At 31.8% G+C, this 16,225-nt stretch overlaps 1 protein-coding gene across 3 annotated transcripts in view; it reads right to left on the bottom strand.

The window, feature by feature from the left end:
• Positions 1-16,225, bottom strand: part of LOC145291563 (uncharacterized) — a 238,230-nt gene that overhangs the window by 101,147 nt on the left and 120,858 nt on the right. For all 3 annotated transcript variants that reach the window (XM_080137626.1, XM_080137629.1, XM_080137628.1), the window contains exons 15-16: positions 9,853-9,921; positions 4,214-4,327 (exon numbers count right to left, since the gene is read on the bottom strand). In XM_080137626.1, coding sequence (XP_079993752.1) covers positions 4,214-4,327; positions 9,853-9,921 — 183 coding nt within the window. The remainder of the gene's footprint in view (positions 1-4,213; positions 4,328-9,852; positions 9,922-16,225) is intronic.

Raw genomic sequence — 16,225 nt, 5'->3', positions numbered from 1 at the left:
AAAAACTAGGAACTCGTGACTTCTGGAAAAGCTACAACAGTGTAGTAAATAATGGGCAATCAACAATTCCCCCACTAACCAACAATCACGAGGTTCTTTGCTCAGCAACCGAGAAGGCTAACATGCTTGCCAGTCGGTTTGCCTCAAACTCCACACTAGACCTTCTAAACCACCCCCTACCTCAATTTCTTATGCAGACAGACGCCACGCTAGACGATCTGATAATCACCCCTGCTCTGGTGCATGCTATCATAAAAAACCTTGACACTTCAAAGCATGTGGACCCGACCTCATCCCAGCTGTGCTATTAAAAAAGTGCTCAGCCGAAGTAGCTCCAGTTCTCCCCAAACTCTACAACAAATGCCTTAATGAATCTTGCTTTCCGGGCTGTTGGAAAACTGCTTCTGTGGTACCAGTATTCAAGAATTCTGGCGGAAGAACTGACCCATTAAATTATCGCCCTATTAGCCTCCTCCCACTTTTTGCCAAACTATTTGAGACCTTAATTAACCATGCTCTAGTCCAGCACCTTACAGATGCTAAACTTCTGACCGACCAACAATATGGATTTAGACAAGCCCGTTCCACGGCAGACATCCTCACTGTAATCTCTGAACGCATATACCATTCACTGGACAAAGCAGGAGAGGGCAGAGTGGTAGCTCTAGATATATCTAAGGCTTTTGACAGGGTATGGCATGAGGGTCTCTTTAGGAAGATTAGATCATACAGTATCACTGGTAGAATACTTGACATAATTAAATCCTTCTTAGATAAGAGAAAAATACAGGTTGTCCTCGACGGTCGTACATCTAAACAATATGATATAAATGCGGGAGTGCCTCAGGGATCTATCCTTGGACCTCTGCTGTTCCTGATATTCATAAATGACCTCCCCGACAAAATTGCCTCTGAGATGGGTATATATGCTGATGACACCACACTCTATAGCAGGCACGACAGGAAAACAAATGAACATATATCTAAAGTAATGGCAGAAACACTAGAGGATGACCTCCAATCAGTAGTGGAATGGGGACAAAAATGGATGGTCACGTTCAATGCCGCCAAGACAGAACTGGTTTCACTCAATAATTACAAGAAACCTTCTCTACCACCTATAGCAATGGCCAATGACTCTTTATCTGAGAGTACGTCTCTCAAGCTCCTTGGCCTAACATTCACAGGAAACATGAGTTGGAACAATTACATCGAGGGCATTGCCAGGGCCGCTGCGAGGAAGGTGGGCTCTCTCTACCGTGCTAGAAAACTTCTAACACCCGAAAGTATCCTGTACCTCTATAAGACCACTATTCGCCCATGTATGGAGTATTGCTGTCATATTTGGGCTGGTGCATTGGCTACTAGTCTCTCGCTCCTTGACAGGGTTCAAAAGAGAGCCGCAAATCTGATAGGCCCTAAACTGGCATCTAAGCTTCAGCCTCTGTCCCATCGTCGAAACGTTGCATCCCTCTGCCTGTTCTACAAGTATTGTAATGGTGAATGCTCTGATGAACTGCAAGCACTTGTGCCCCCACGACGTGAACACCCTCGACAGACCCGACAAGCTGCAAAATCCCACCCCCACACTATAGAGATCCCTAGATGTAAAAGACCTTTCTACTCCAGTACTTTCTTCCCCAGAACTGCTAGACTTTGGAATTCCATTCCAGGTCACTGCTTCCCCAACTGTACTGACATGCATAAGTTCAAGTGCAACGTGAACCAACATCTCGCTGCCCTAATACCTACCCCAGTAGATGTTTCCCCTGATAGTAGCCCCCTACACCAAAGTGGCAATGTGCCTTGTTTGGGGTGAAAATGTAATAAAAAAAAATAAAAAATATTTACATACTGTTATTCTTATATACATGCTCTGTCATATTTAACATAAATGGAGCTTTAAAAAGAGTGAAATATAATTTAAAAAACATATATATATTTATGCGATGCCTCTCTTCAGTCTCAAGAAACAATGGATACGCCTGTAAGGGTAGCATGTGCATGTAATTGTGAGGCAGGGGTTGCGTAATCTCCAACCGCACTTCTCCTGAATCGGTACTGCTTGGGCTCAGTGGCAAGAAGAGACCCAAAATGACTGGAAACAATGCCGAGATAAACGGCGAGCACATACAGAACTTGAAATTCTGAAACGGTCACCCATTTTAGTACTGACCAGACTCAACGTTGCTTAACTTTGGGAACCGGTGTGTCAACGTGATTATGCTGGATATCTATATCTATAAAAGTGTGTGTGTGTGTGTGTGTGTGTGTGTGTGTGTGTATGTGTGTGTGTGTGTGCGTGTGTATGTGTGTGTCTACCAAAATTCTCTTTCAGTTTTTGGTCTATAAGCTTGAAACTTTATATATAGAGGACTTGCACATGGAACAAATTCGACTTGTTTCATAGCCGGTAAAAATCCTGTTTTCTTATGCACTTGTCAATAGCTCCAATGGTAACGACTTAGGCTGGAATGCTAAATGTTTTGGTTTCAATTCTAGTTAATTGCACCTAAGCCATTTTTTCTTTTAAACTTTTGAAATCATTAGTATATATTGGGTACAATATCATAATCAATAAAAGATTAGCTCTATAATAATAAATATAAAATCTCCATAAATTAAATAGACTTCGTAGCTGAGTGGAGGATGCCCTTTTCTCTTCCTTGCAACCTCTCTCCCATAGAAGAGAGGTTGCGAGTCTGTCTTTGTTTTATCGTTATTTCCATGGCAAGTGCTCATCTGAGCTCCAATCTCTGGTCCTCTCTCGCCAATCTTTCACGAAAAACACCCGTCTAGTTGAAACCACTGTCAATAATTGTCCCCACTCTCTATCTGTGCCTAAATCAAAACGTAGATTGCATGAACAAAGCTTATTTCTTAGATGTGCACGCCTATGGAACTCTCTTTCGTTTGCCTGTTTCCCACCTGACTACAACTTGGATGTCTTCAAGTTCAACATAAACAAATTCCTGATAAACCGCTCCTTTAAGTAAGACACTTTATCAAATCTCCATTATTAACGATTAATACGATATTATCCCATTGATTACTGTACACCCAATAACCTTTACCTCCGAGTGCTTTCGGGCCTTGATAAGTGGTGACTACCATGCAAAAAAATAAATAAATAAATAAAATAAATTAAAATATCATATTCAAGCGTATTTTATGACTGGGCAATGCCGGGTGGTCTGCTAGTATTCTATAAATGACAATATTTGAAATTGATCGGCATCTTTATCAGAGATTAGAGGGTGACAGAGAGGGAAACATGCAGATGATTAATGAGAGAGAGATGGATAGATAATCAATAAAGATGGATAGATATAGTGAGAGAAAGAGAGAGAGAGATAGATAGATATAGTGAGTGAGTGAGAGAGAGAGAGAGAGATAAAGATACTGGGATACAGAAAGCAAGCTTGAAGTCTATAAAAAAGGAGAGATAGAATAGTAGAGTTTGATAGATATTCATGTGTAGATATAAAAAGAACATCGATAAACGAAATGCAGACGGTTGGTGATAGAGATAAATACGTTAACACGAACCCACACGTTGTATGCAGAGACAGTCACAAAGGAACAAAAAGTGGAAAGGAATTTCACTCAGCATTTTTTCATGGTATTTCCAAAATAATCCAAAATAATGCATTGCATCCTTTATTTTTTTTTTTTTTCACACAACCTGTGTTTAACAAACTATGCTGTGTCGAACACATGCTTTAAAAGTCTCTTACACCACCACGGGACCACACGTCCATCTCACTCTGCCACGCCCTGCCGCTACTTTCACCACGTGGTGTTTTTTTTTTTTCTCCATTTTCCTTTTCCTTCTCTTCTTCTGCTGTGACATCATCTTACACACCGACTCGACCATTTGCATAAGTGTCATAGCACTGCTGCTGCTAAATAAGCACAAGCAACTCTGTTACATAACGAGCAAAAGAGAAAGTGTGAAGTAAACAGAGGTAACGATAGAAATTGAGAGATATACATTTCTAACGAATGCAAATTACGCATTCAATAAATGATATAAAAACTATGAGAATATAAAAACACATACAAAATAGAAACACAATTCAAAAATTCATTAATTCATCACTAAGTCCTCGGCTATGCGGGAATAGATAGAAAGAGGGATCGATATATAGAGAATGTGAGATAAATAATTAAGGGGTAGACAGATACACGTGTGTAGAAAAAGAAAGCTTACAATAATTAGTAGGAAATCTTTTGCATATAAGGCCGCCACTAGAACAGGAGCAATGTCTGCAGTCACGGAGGGGCTGACATATTCTCTTATCAATATCAGGGCTTGAGATTTGTGCTGCAAAAACGAAATAAAGATAAATTTTTTAAATATTTGATTTGATTCCAATTTATAAACCGGTTCATTTAGAGTCACATTTATTTAGATTCATTTATTTAAATATTTATAACATTTGAAATGGACATCAAAGAAGGTCAAGATTTTAAAATATATTCGTGGACTCTTGAGAAATGTCTGTCACAGATCCACACAGGAAATGAATCTGTCCGATAAGAAATTTAATCTGAAACGGAAAAAGACATCCAAAATAATTTTTTAACATGAAAGCCAATGAAAAAAAAAGTTTAAAGTAAGCATACCGAAAAAGACATTACAAAATAATTTTTTTAACATGGAGGCCAATGAAAAAAAAAAAAAAAGAAGTTAAAAGGGAACGTGTCGAAAAAGAGTTACTAAAATCTCATAAAAGAAAGAAACAAACAAAAAAGGAGAAAACTAAGAAAGAAAAAAACTACCAAAGAAAAGGGATATATTATCTCATATTAAACTAGGGCAATGTTGACTTTATTAGTTCGCAAGATAGCAGACGCGGACGGCTGAAAAAAGTGGAAGGGAATGCAAATTTTAGCGAAATGAAATTAGTAAGTTGACTGTACAGTCTTTTTTTTTTACATAGGCATCACCACTTATCAAGGCCTTGAGGCCACTCGAGGATAAGGGTTAAAGAGTATACATTTTATATATATAACACACCCACACATACACAGGGTAGAACGATAAAATTGTTGCCCTATAGTAAACAATACTACAGCTTTATATATTATTTAACTGAAATTCATTATTGAGATGAGCATTATTTATTAATTCATTTATTATTAATTCATTATGCAATCTAGCAAGAAAAAAGAAAATAAAACAACAACAACTGCTGATAGCAACAACTAATAACTAAGAAATGCTTTTTTTGGCGGGGTGGGGTCACCTAGACTGTAGTCTCACATAAAATTTTAATAAACAAAAGATACAGTAAAAATTGAATTTCATTATCCTTTCTCTGCATAATTACCAAAACAAAACAATGAAATGGAAAATAAAACAAAAACAATGAAATGAAATAACTAAAAAAAAAAACATCCAAAACAATTCGACTGTTGATAACAACAAATAATAACTAATAAATGTTTTTTTATGCAGAAAAAGGACGATGAAATTTATTTTTACGGTATTTTTGTTTATTAAAATCTTATGTGAAACTACAATCTAGTTAAAACAAAAAAAAACATTTCTTAGTTATTAGTTGTTGTTATCAGCAGCCGAGTTGTTTTTGTTTTTTTTTCTTGCTAGGCTGTACCGTCGACTTGCTAATTTCGTTTCGCTAAAATTTGCATTCCCTTCCACTTTTTTCATCTGTTTGCTCCCGCCATCTTGCGGACTAATAAAGTCAACATTACCTAAACTAGTCGTAAATATCTGGTGTTACCAGAAACAATCGCATTTTTGGGTGGATAATTTATTAAAAATTAATGTATTTAATTTTTAATAAATCTAAATTATTTTACCATTTCTTATGTAAGTAAAGAAAGGAAATTTGAACAATTAATTTGGACACGTATGGATGGACAGAACGTTCATGTATAGACAGGATCTGCAGCCCACCTACTGTCATCCAAATTATAATATTGCTGTAGTAGACAATTTGTACTGAAAACAAATGTTGTATTGGGGGGGGGGTCATATTTAAGGATGACGGCGGATTCATATTGAAACAATACATATAACAAATATAACGATAGTAATAAGAGAGAGAGATATTTATATATCAATTCTTATATTTTTTGGGGACTTCATATAGATACAGATATATACAGGTTCTTAACATAGAGGAGGGGAGATACATAATCTTGCAAGAGTTACACAAAGTTCATTATAAGATAATTAACACATTACCTTTTGAGTGTTGACAAATAACACATGACGACTGTTTTACAAAAACACAAATATGATTCTTTATTCATTTTTTTTTTTTTTTTACACAGTGATCACCACTTATCAAGGTCCGGAAGCCACTTAGGGATAAGGGTTATTGCAAGTACATTACGTTAGTGTGGAGATTTGATGAAGTGTTTACTTAAGGGGGCGGTTCATTAGGAATTTGTTAACATTGGACTTGAACACATCCAAGTTGTAGTCCGGTGGGAAGCAGGCAGACGGACCAGAGTTCCACAGGCGTGCAGTTCTAAGAAAGAAGCTTTGTTCATGGAATCCACGTTTTGATCTAGGCACAGATAAAGAGTGGGGGAAATTTTTCACAGTGGATTCGACTAGACGGGTGTTTTTCGTGAAAGATTGGCGAGGGGGGACCAGAGATTGGAGTTCAGACGAGCACCTTCCATGGAAATAACGATAAAACAAGGATAGGCTCGCAACGTCTCTTCTGTGGGAGAGAGGTTGCAGGGTAGAGAAAAGGACATCCCCCACTAAGCCACAAAGTCTATTTTGTACTCTGTCAAGGCAGGAAAGGCTGTTTTTAGCAGCTCCTGCCCAGATATGGCAACAGTATTCCATCCTTGGACGTACTTGGCTTTGGACCGATCGAATGCTGATGACGTCAGGAATTCAAATTTGGATCTACATGGTTAGTCTTCTACCCTTCGCTTCCAAAGGGTCAGCTGACCACTGACTTCCAACTGACTGACTCTCAACTCTCTCTCTGACTGACTCCCGACTCTTCTCTATCTGAACTGACTACCTCTAGCTCCTATATTGAAAATCCCCCTTCGTTATGACATCAGAAGTGTGTTATCCAAACGTGACCAATTCAGGTGACTATGCAGACGCTTTTGACAACAAAGGAACTCTCAACATATGACTCTAACAATATATTTTTAATTTGTAATGTTCATTCTTTTTGGCTGACCTTTTTAACATTCCGCTTCCAACAGAATGAACAATCAATTCTTTTTACGATATAAACAATATCGAACTATTTCTGATAGAATTTAACAATAGCTAAATTCTAACATTCCAGTTCTTAACTTTGCTTACAAGGTTCGAGTCTCGGCTTATCCTAATCTCATTTTCACTTATCTAATGTCTTCTTATTTACATGGAAAGGGGACAGCCCTTTTCCTGTAACACAAAAACAAAAATTTTGAACCATTTTTTTTAAATTCTAACGAGAAACATTGATAAACAGACCTCATCAATAATTTCAGAATTTAAAAGTAATATCAAGTCTTTTAGATAAAAAATAAAAACTTGTGTACATTAAAAAATATTCTAATTAAACATTTCCTTTTTTATTAGAACAGAAATTAATAAATATTTTTATAATCTTCAAAAACAAAATTAACATAAAATAATTTTTCCATTTCTATGAAGTATTCCAACCCATTTTTCTACATAAAGTTAAAAATAATAAAACGAACTATTATTGCATTTCTTGCCTACAAATTCTGCAAATCAATAACTCGATGTTTAGTAAAAGACTAAAGTCATTTTTCTTTTTCTTTTTTTTTTTTTTTGCTAAACTCACATTTTTTAGATAATTATACAATTTTTAATAAAAAGCATGGGCCATTTTTTAAATTCATTGTCTTAAGACTTTAATTAATACATAAAAGGCTGTCTGTCTATCTACTCAATATTTTCAAACTCTATCTCCTCCTAAACTAATAGTCGCAGAGCGGCTCTAGGAGCCTCAATTGATTGGATTTTTTATGAACCATTCTTTTATGGCTGTTTAAAATAGTTTTATGGGATAAAAAATGTGTCAAAATTGAAAAAATCGTTATATTAGGTTGGTGCAAAAATAATATCGTTTATATATATATATATATATATATATATATATATATATATATATATATATATATAGTTTAACGTCAAAAAACATTATTTTTGCACCAACCTAATACATTTTGTACATTCTTCTTAGTTTATTTGAAATTTTTAATCAGTTCAAATGCGTGTCACGTTGGTACAGTGGTAACATCACCAGCTTTGAATGCTGCAGTTTTGGCTTCGGTTTCAATTCTAGCTTATGGCACCCAAATACGTTTTTTTTTTACTTTTGAAATCTATAATAATATATACGAAATCTGGACAAATTAAAATATCATATTTAAGCGTATTTTACGACGGGCAAAGACCTCCTCCCTCCCGATCGTTATCTTTTAAATAGTTCCAGAAAAATAATATTTATCTTCAAGGGATTTTTACGATTAGTTTATTAAAATTTAAAATTTAGCTGAAATCTTTTTAGCCATGTGATAAAATTATTCATTATAATTTTTTTCCTGTGCAAGAATAATTTTTTTCCGTTTTAGAAATTAAATTTAGGCTTTTATCTTTTAAAGACACACAAAAAATTAATTGAAAACTAATAAAAACATTATGATAAGCAGCTTTTTAAAACCATAGTCCATATAAGCTCCCACCATTTTGCACGTACGTAGATTAACATGATAGTTGATTATTTACGAAGAAAAAATATCAAATAACATAACTACCATACATAGATTTACAATGGAATAATATCACCAATATAATTTCATAAAGACAACATAGTAATTAGGTGTTTGCCTAAAAAATGTTATGCAATATATATTTTTTACTTGGAGTCACCACTGATCAAGGCCCAGAGGTTACTCAAGGATAAGGGATAATGAATGTAAGGTGGTAGTATAGTAATCATTAATGGTGTAAATTGGCAAGAATTTGATTATTTGTGGGGATGGCTCAACAAGAACTTGTTTACATTGAATTTAAAAACTACCATGTTGCATTCAACTGGGAAGCAAGCCAATGGAACAGTGTTCCATAGGTAGGCAGTTCTTGGAAAGAAGCTTTGTTCATGGAATCTGCATTTAGATTTAGGCACAGATAAAGAGTGGGGGAAATCATATATAGTGGTTGTAGCTAGTTGAGTGTTTTTTTGTGAAAGTTTGGCAAAAGGGGGGGTCATAAATTGGAGTTCAGTCGAACACTTGCCATGAAAACAATGATAGAGCAGAGACATGCTAACAGCATCTCTTTTGTGGGAAAGAGGTTGCAGGGAAGAGAAAAGGACATCACTTGCTAGGTTTCGAAGACAGTTTTGAACTCTATCAAGGTTGGTTAGGGTGCGCCAAACAGCTCCTGCCCAGATGTGGCAATAGTACTCCATTTTAGGACATACTTGTCTCTTATACAGATAGAGAATTGCATTGGCAGTGAGATACCTGCTGGAACGGTAGAGTGATCCAACCATTTTTCCAGCAATATAGTCAAGTAAATAATATAAATAATATTTAAACTAAAATTGTTAATTTCTATACTCTCTGCTTAAATAAATACTTTTCTTTCATAAATGCTAAATAAACCGACAAATTACACACATACTAAAATTAAATCCAATAAAATATTCATCAACAACATACTCGAATCATGAAAATAAAATAACAAATCACAAAAAAGAAACACAAATTCATTTTTCTACCATATTGAAAATTGAGTGCCATCTCAATCAAACTTTGAAAAATGGAAATGAGGTAGATGAGCTATAAATGGCAAGCTATATAGTAGGGAGAAAAAGAACTTACCATGTAGATCTAGGCTACAGATGAACTCGCCATTTACATTACAATAGCAAGCATTGCAATTACAATTCACTGCAAATGAAAGTAAAATGGTTTGATATGATACTCGGGTCAAAGGTGTATTTCAGTAAACAGTTATTTAAAACAAATTGTTTATCAACTCTTTTCAGGTTATTAAAGGCTGAATCATGTCATTTTGACAAATGTTTTTATGTATTATTTAAAAGTTTTCATGAGTAAAAGAATTAAAAATAACACATTTTAAAATCTAAGCAATGTTTATAATTGAAACAAAAAAATGATTTACTATTTGAAACTAACATTTTTATTAAAAGTTTCATTCACAAGTCCATTGTAAATATGAGTAAAACCTTTGATGTTTATTAATATTAATAATCTGACACTAATATTAGTTTGTATTAACAGATAGACATTTACATTTATCATTATAAAAACTAATATTCATTTGTATTAATAAAAAAGTTTAACATTTATTTGAATAAATAGGCATAATCATGTATTCATATTAAAAAAAATTATATTTATTCATATTAATAAATAAACATTAATATTTATTTAAATTAATAAATAAACATTAATATTTATTGAAATTAATAAATAAAAATTAATATTTATTCATATTAATAAAAAAATATTAATATTTATTCATATTAGTAAATAAACATTAATATTTATTCATATTAAAAAATATTTATTCATATTAATGAATAAAAATTAATATTTATTCATATTAAAAAATATTTATTCATATTAATAAATAAACATTAATATTTATTCATTTAATAAATAAACATTAATATTTATTCATATTAATAATAAACATTAATATTTATTCATATTAAAAATATTAATTCATATTAATAAAAAAACATTAATATTTATTCATTTAATAAATAAACATTAATATTTATTCATATTAATAAATAAACATTAATATTTATTCATATTAATAAATAAACATTAATATTTATTTAAATTAATAAACAAACATTAATATTTATTTAAATTAATAAATAAAAATTAATATTTATTCATACTAATAAATAAGTATTAATATTATTCATATTAATGAATAAAAATTAATATTGATTCATATTAAAAAATATTTATTCATATTAATAAATAAACATTAATATTGATTAAAAATTAAACATTAATATTTATTTATATTAATAAATAAACATTCATATTTATTCAAATTAATAAATAAACATTAATATTTATTCATATCAAAAATAAATATTAATATTAATTCATATTAATAGATAAACATAAATATTTATTCAGATTAATAACCATTAATATTTATTCATATAAATAAATAAACAAATACTAATTCATATTAAAAAACATTAATATTTATTCAAATTAATAAATACAAATTAATATTTTGATGTGTAGTCTGCTTGAAACAGTGTGTGGGATAAGTATGTAGTAAAGATTTAGAAGGCTGTCACAATACGAGGAATGAAATATAGTCGTTGTTGGTAAAAGTAGACGAGAACAAGTGGTGATTTACAAATCAATAAGTACATACACATATGTTGATATATACATATATTTATTCAGTTGTATTAGGTAAAATATCTTACTTGTTATGTCTGCGACAATATCCATTATTAATTTCGGAAAAAAATTCCCTTTTCAAATGGTGAACGTAACAGATCGATTCAAAGCATGCTAGATGGTGGAGCGGAAGTTGGATAGCATGTTTTGAATCTGACCTACTATAAAATATTTCTAGCTCAGTTTCAAACTTTTCTTTGTCAATCATGGGATATGCTTCAGTTGTCAAGGATATCTCTTCTGTAGGTAGTTTTTTTCTTATAACTAGCAAAGCTTATCTTGTAAAACAATTTAGCAAGTATTAAATGTTTAGTTGAAGAATATCTGTCCGTTATATCAACAGATATATAGTCACACAGTTCTTTAGCTTCGCCCTTGAGTGTTTGTGAAGGATTTTCACAGTATTTGGTGTTTCTTATCTCTAAAATAGCAGTTTTGTAATTTTTTATGTATTCATTGACTTTATATATGCTAATTTCCCGAGAAATAATTTCAACATGAGACATAATTTTATGAAATAGCTCAAACCAAAATATGAAATTTTCATCGTTCAAATATTCAGAATTCCTGTCGCTTCTGCAACGGTCTCATCTACATATGATGTTGACTGAATTTCAGTGACAGTTTTTTAATGCTTGAACATTTTCATGAACTCTATTTATGTATGTTAAAGTTCCACCTTGTGGCGGATACACGTAGAATGCTTACATCCAGATGCTTCTTGAAAAATGGACAGACACTGTGGTGATCTAGAAAAGAAAGTCGGAATAGCCAAAATGTTAGAGATAAATATTCTAGCATGTCGTGTAATGCTTGCTGCATTCCTCATTATTAAATTAAGTTGATGCGCATAACAGTGAGTGAAATGCGCATTACTATAAACTGCTTTTATTTTTGCCTGAGCACCAGCTTTTTTGCCTTTCATGACATTTGCATCATCAAATGTCTGAGCTATCAGTTTTTGGCGATTCCCTTGAAGGATTATATCTAATTGTTGTAGAATACATTTTGATATCCCATCAGTGGTTTGGTTTTCTGGAATAAAGAATCCCCAAATGCGTTTAAGTATTTTTTCATCCAAGACGTACCGTAAAAACAATGATCATTTGTGTATGTTCAGACACATCTGTTATTTCATCAGCCATGACAGCTACAAAGGAAGCTTTGCTAATTTCTGCCCTTATTTCATCGCAGTATATTTGTAAAAGACAGTCAAGTATGCCATTCCGAATAGTCTTGGAAACACCTTTGAAGACACTACTGGTTTCTAAGTGATTCTTTAAATCTGGATCTAATTAAGATGCAAAATTTAAAAATCCTCTAAATACACTTGGATTTACTGAATCATCTTTTTCATCCTGTCCTCGTAAGGGAGTTTCAAAGTTCCCACAAAAGAAAATACAATCTATTATTTTAGATAAAATTTCACGGTTCTTCTTAACATTCATGTTATGATGATTGATTGAAAGTCTGCAGGCCTCACTAAGTTTTGTCTTTAATATTTATGGTCCCCAAAATTGATAGGGAAACTACATTGTCAACGTGCTTCTCATGCTTTTCAGTTCTATCTTTCATTTTGCTAATAGTTCTGAAACTATCTTTTGTCCATGTCACATCACTCCCTAACAACAAACAAGGAAAGCAGAACAATACCTTTTTTAGTTCACATCCGCAAAGCCAACTTTTCTGTTGGTACCATTAAAGCTACGAATATACACTTTGTTGTTGCAAATGCCTGGCGGAGATATTTGAATATCAGGCATTGAACAACTTCTTTTCTTAATTACAACTTTATCATGGAGAAACAGCTGTGAAAACTCAATCTGTTGAAGTTCATTTACCGTCGCAGAAGTTATTTCTTGGGGATGCAAGGAGATCATAGTTAAATTCTTTTTATATCAATTGTATTGGGAAAGGTAAGTACTAGGTAGTCTATTAGTAGAATATCAATTAGGGTAGAAGGAATACAATGTTTACTTGATCCTCTTTTTGCGATTTAATTGAACTGGAAGAGTTGAATCATACTTTTATAACTTTTAGGTCACAGATTTTTATTAACAAAAAAAGTTTTACTATTTAACAACGATTTTATTTATAAAAAGCTTGTTGTTAATTAAAAATAAGCGTATAACAAAATAAGCTTGTCATTAAAATTGCTTTTTTTAATACAAATATTTTTAACTTTGCCATTATAAGCCGTCGAAAAAGGGGTAATACGCAAAAACATTTTAATCAAAAAACACTATTTTAAATTGTGTACACTTTACAGAGTAATAAAAAAAATATACAAATATATTTCTTTTAAACTTTACAGATTAAATAAAATTTTACGGACTTTTTCCGCAGGCAAACAAACGAAAAACATTTTTTAAATACATTTTATTTACAATTTTTTAATAATTTATTTTTTCATAAAAACAAAATCTTTGCCTGCAAACGATGGTAAAGTTAGGAGTCTACTATTTAAAAATGGTTTTATTGGATAACAGTTTTATTTAAAATTTAAAAATGTGTGTTTATAACAAAACTTTGCAAATAAAATATAGAATAAAAAAGTTTACATGTTTGTACTATGAGCAAACAAAAAAAATTAAAGATACATAATTTTATTTACAAATCTTTTTACAACTTTTTATATAAAAATAAAAACAAACTTTGCTATTTACTATTTGCTTATTATAAAAACGATTTTACATACTCGTCTTGTTATTGCACATTTTAATTAAAAATCTTTGTTCAAAGTGTAAAACTTCTTGCTTTGTCCTCGTGGGAGGTAAATAAATGCTAAAACTTATATATATATATATATATATATATATATATATATATATATATATATATATATATATATAATGTGTGTGTGTGTATATATATGTGTGTGTGTGTGTGTGTGTGTTTGTATATGTGTGTATATATATATGTGTGTGTGCATATATATATCGTGTGTATATATATATATGTGTATATATATGTGTGTGTATAATATATATATATGTATGTGTATATATATATGTGTGTATATATATATGTGTGTGTGTATATATGTGTATATATATGTGTGTGTATATATATTTATATATGCATATATATATATATATATATATATATATATATATATATATATATATATATATATATAAGGTAAAAACATTTCAAACTAAAATGTATTTTAAAAATAAAATTTTCTCCGCTTTTCTATAGAAAAAAATGTAAATATTTTTTATTCTGTAAAGTTTAACTACTACAAAATAAATAGATTTCAAACTACTTACAGGGTTATTTAAAAATCAAGAGACTTTATTCAAAAATCAAGAGACTTTATTCAAAAATATAAATACTTTATTCAAAAATCAAGAGACTTTATTCAAAAATATAAAGACTTTATTCAAAAATCAAAAGACTTTATTCAAAAATATAAAGACTTTATTAAAAAATCAAGAGACTTTATTCAAAAATATAAAGACATATATAAAAAAAAATTATTTTTAAATTTTACCCTTAATAGTAGAATCAAATCAAGGTATGGAGAACAATATGAACTCGGATGGTTCTGCTAACAAGAAACCCAGAGTAATGATGAATGAATCTCTTTTTGAGTTAATAAAAAGGCTTGTTGGGCAAAATGTACCTGCAACGGAAATTATGCAGATGACAGGACAGAGCAAGTCTACTGTGTATAAAGCAGTTTCAAAGATAAGAGAAAATCCAGATTCCTCTTATTCTGAGAATTATGGAAAATCAGGGCGACCTACAACACAGCGTCCTGACTTGGTAAACAAGGTTAAAAATATTATTAATGAAGACCAGTCGTTAACTCAAAAAGGGATTGAAACAAAGTTTGAAGAAAAATTTGGATTTACCCCGAATCAAACCTCCGTTTGCAGACTTTTGAAGGAAGCGGGGCTAACAAGAAAAAGGCGGAAGAGGAAGGCAGCTGTCGTTAACACGAATAGTCACCGTGGAAAAATGAGAGAATACGCCAGGGCTTTTGTGGGCTATCGAAACCGCGAAGTTTTGTTTCTGGATGAAACAGGCTTTAATTTGCACACATCCAAAAATTATGGATATTCGCAAATTGGTGTAAGCCCAGTTACTTATGTGCCCCCTTCTAAAGGACAAAACCTATCAGCCTGCTGTATTATTTCACAGTTCAGCTTATCCTATTACAAACTGATTGATGGATCGTTTAATGGGGGGAGGTTTCTTGAGTTTCTCGTCGGGGCTGTTAATGAGGGTGTTTTAAGGAGAAATGTAGTCTTAGTAATGGATAACGCCCCAATCCACAAGACAATTGTTGTTAAAGAGTTTTTAGAATCTCACCAGATTGAAGTTGTATATCTTCCCCCCTACAGCCCCGACTTTAACCCTATAGAAAATTTTTTTAGTATGGTTAAGTCTAGATACTCGGCCATAAGACCTCGTGCTGTTACTAGGGAAGAATTAAAAATTAATGTTGGTAATGTTTTGGAAAACTTAAATGGGGAGGATGTGCAAATTTTTGAAAATCTCATAAGAAATATGTGGGGCCTAATCTACCAAGTAATAACAGGTGTTGAATAAATGAAATTATAAAGTCTCTTGATTTTTGAATAAAGTCTCTTGGTTTTTGAATAAAGTCTTTATATTTTTGAATAAAGTCTTTATATTTTTGAATAAAGTCTCTTGGTTTTTGAATAAAGTCTCTTGGTTTTTGAATAAAGTCTTTATATTTTTGAATAAAGTCTCTTGGTTTTTGAATAAAGTCTCTTGATTTTTGAATAACCCTGTAAAAACTAAAACAAAATAAGCC

The sequence above is a fragment of the Euprymna scolopes genome, chromosome 12 (assembly GCF_053919585.1).
Source record: "Euprymna scolopes isolate OS-2025 chromosome 12, ASM5391958v1, whole genome shotgun sequence".
Classification (NCBI taxonomy): Eukaryota; Metazoa; Mollusca; class Cephalopoda; order Sepiida; family Sepiolidae; genus Euprymna; species Euprymna scolopes.
The sequence above is the reverse complement of the archived record's forward strand: the minus strand, read 5'-3'. Positions and strand labels throughout refer to the sequence as shown.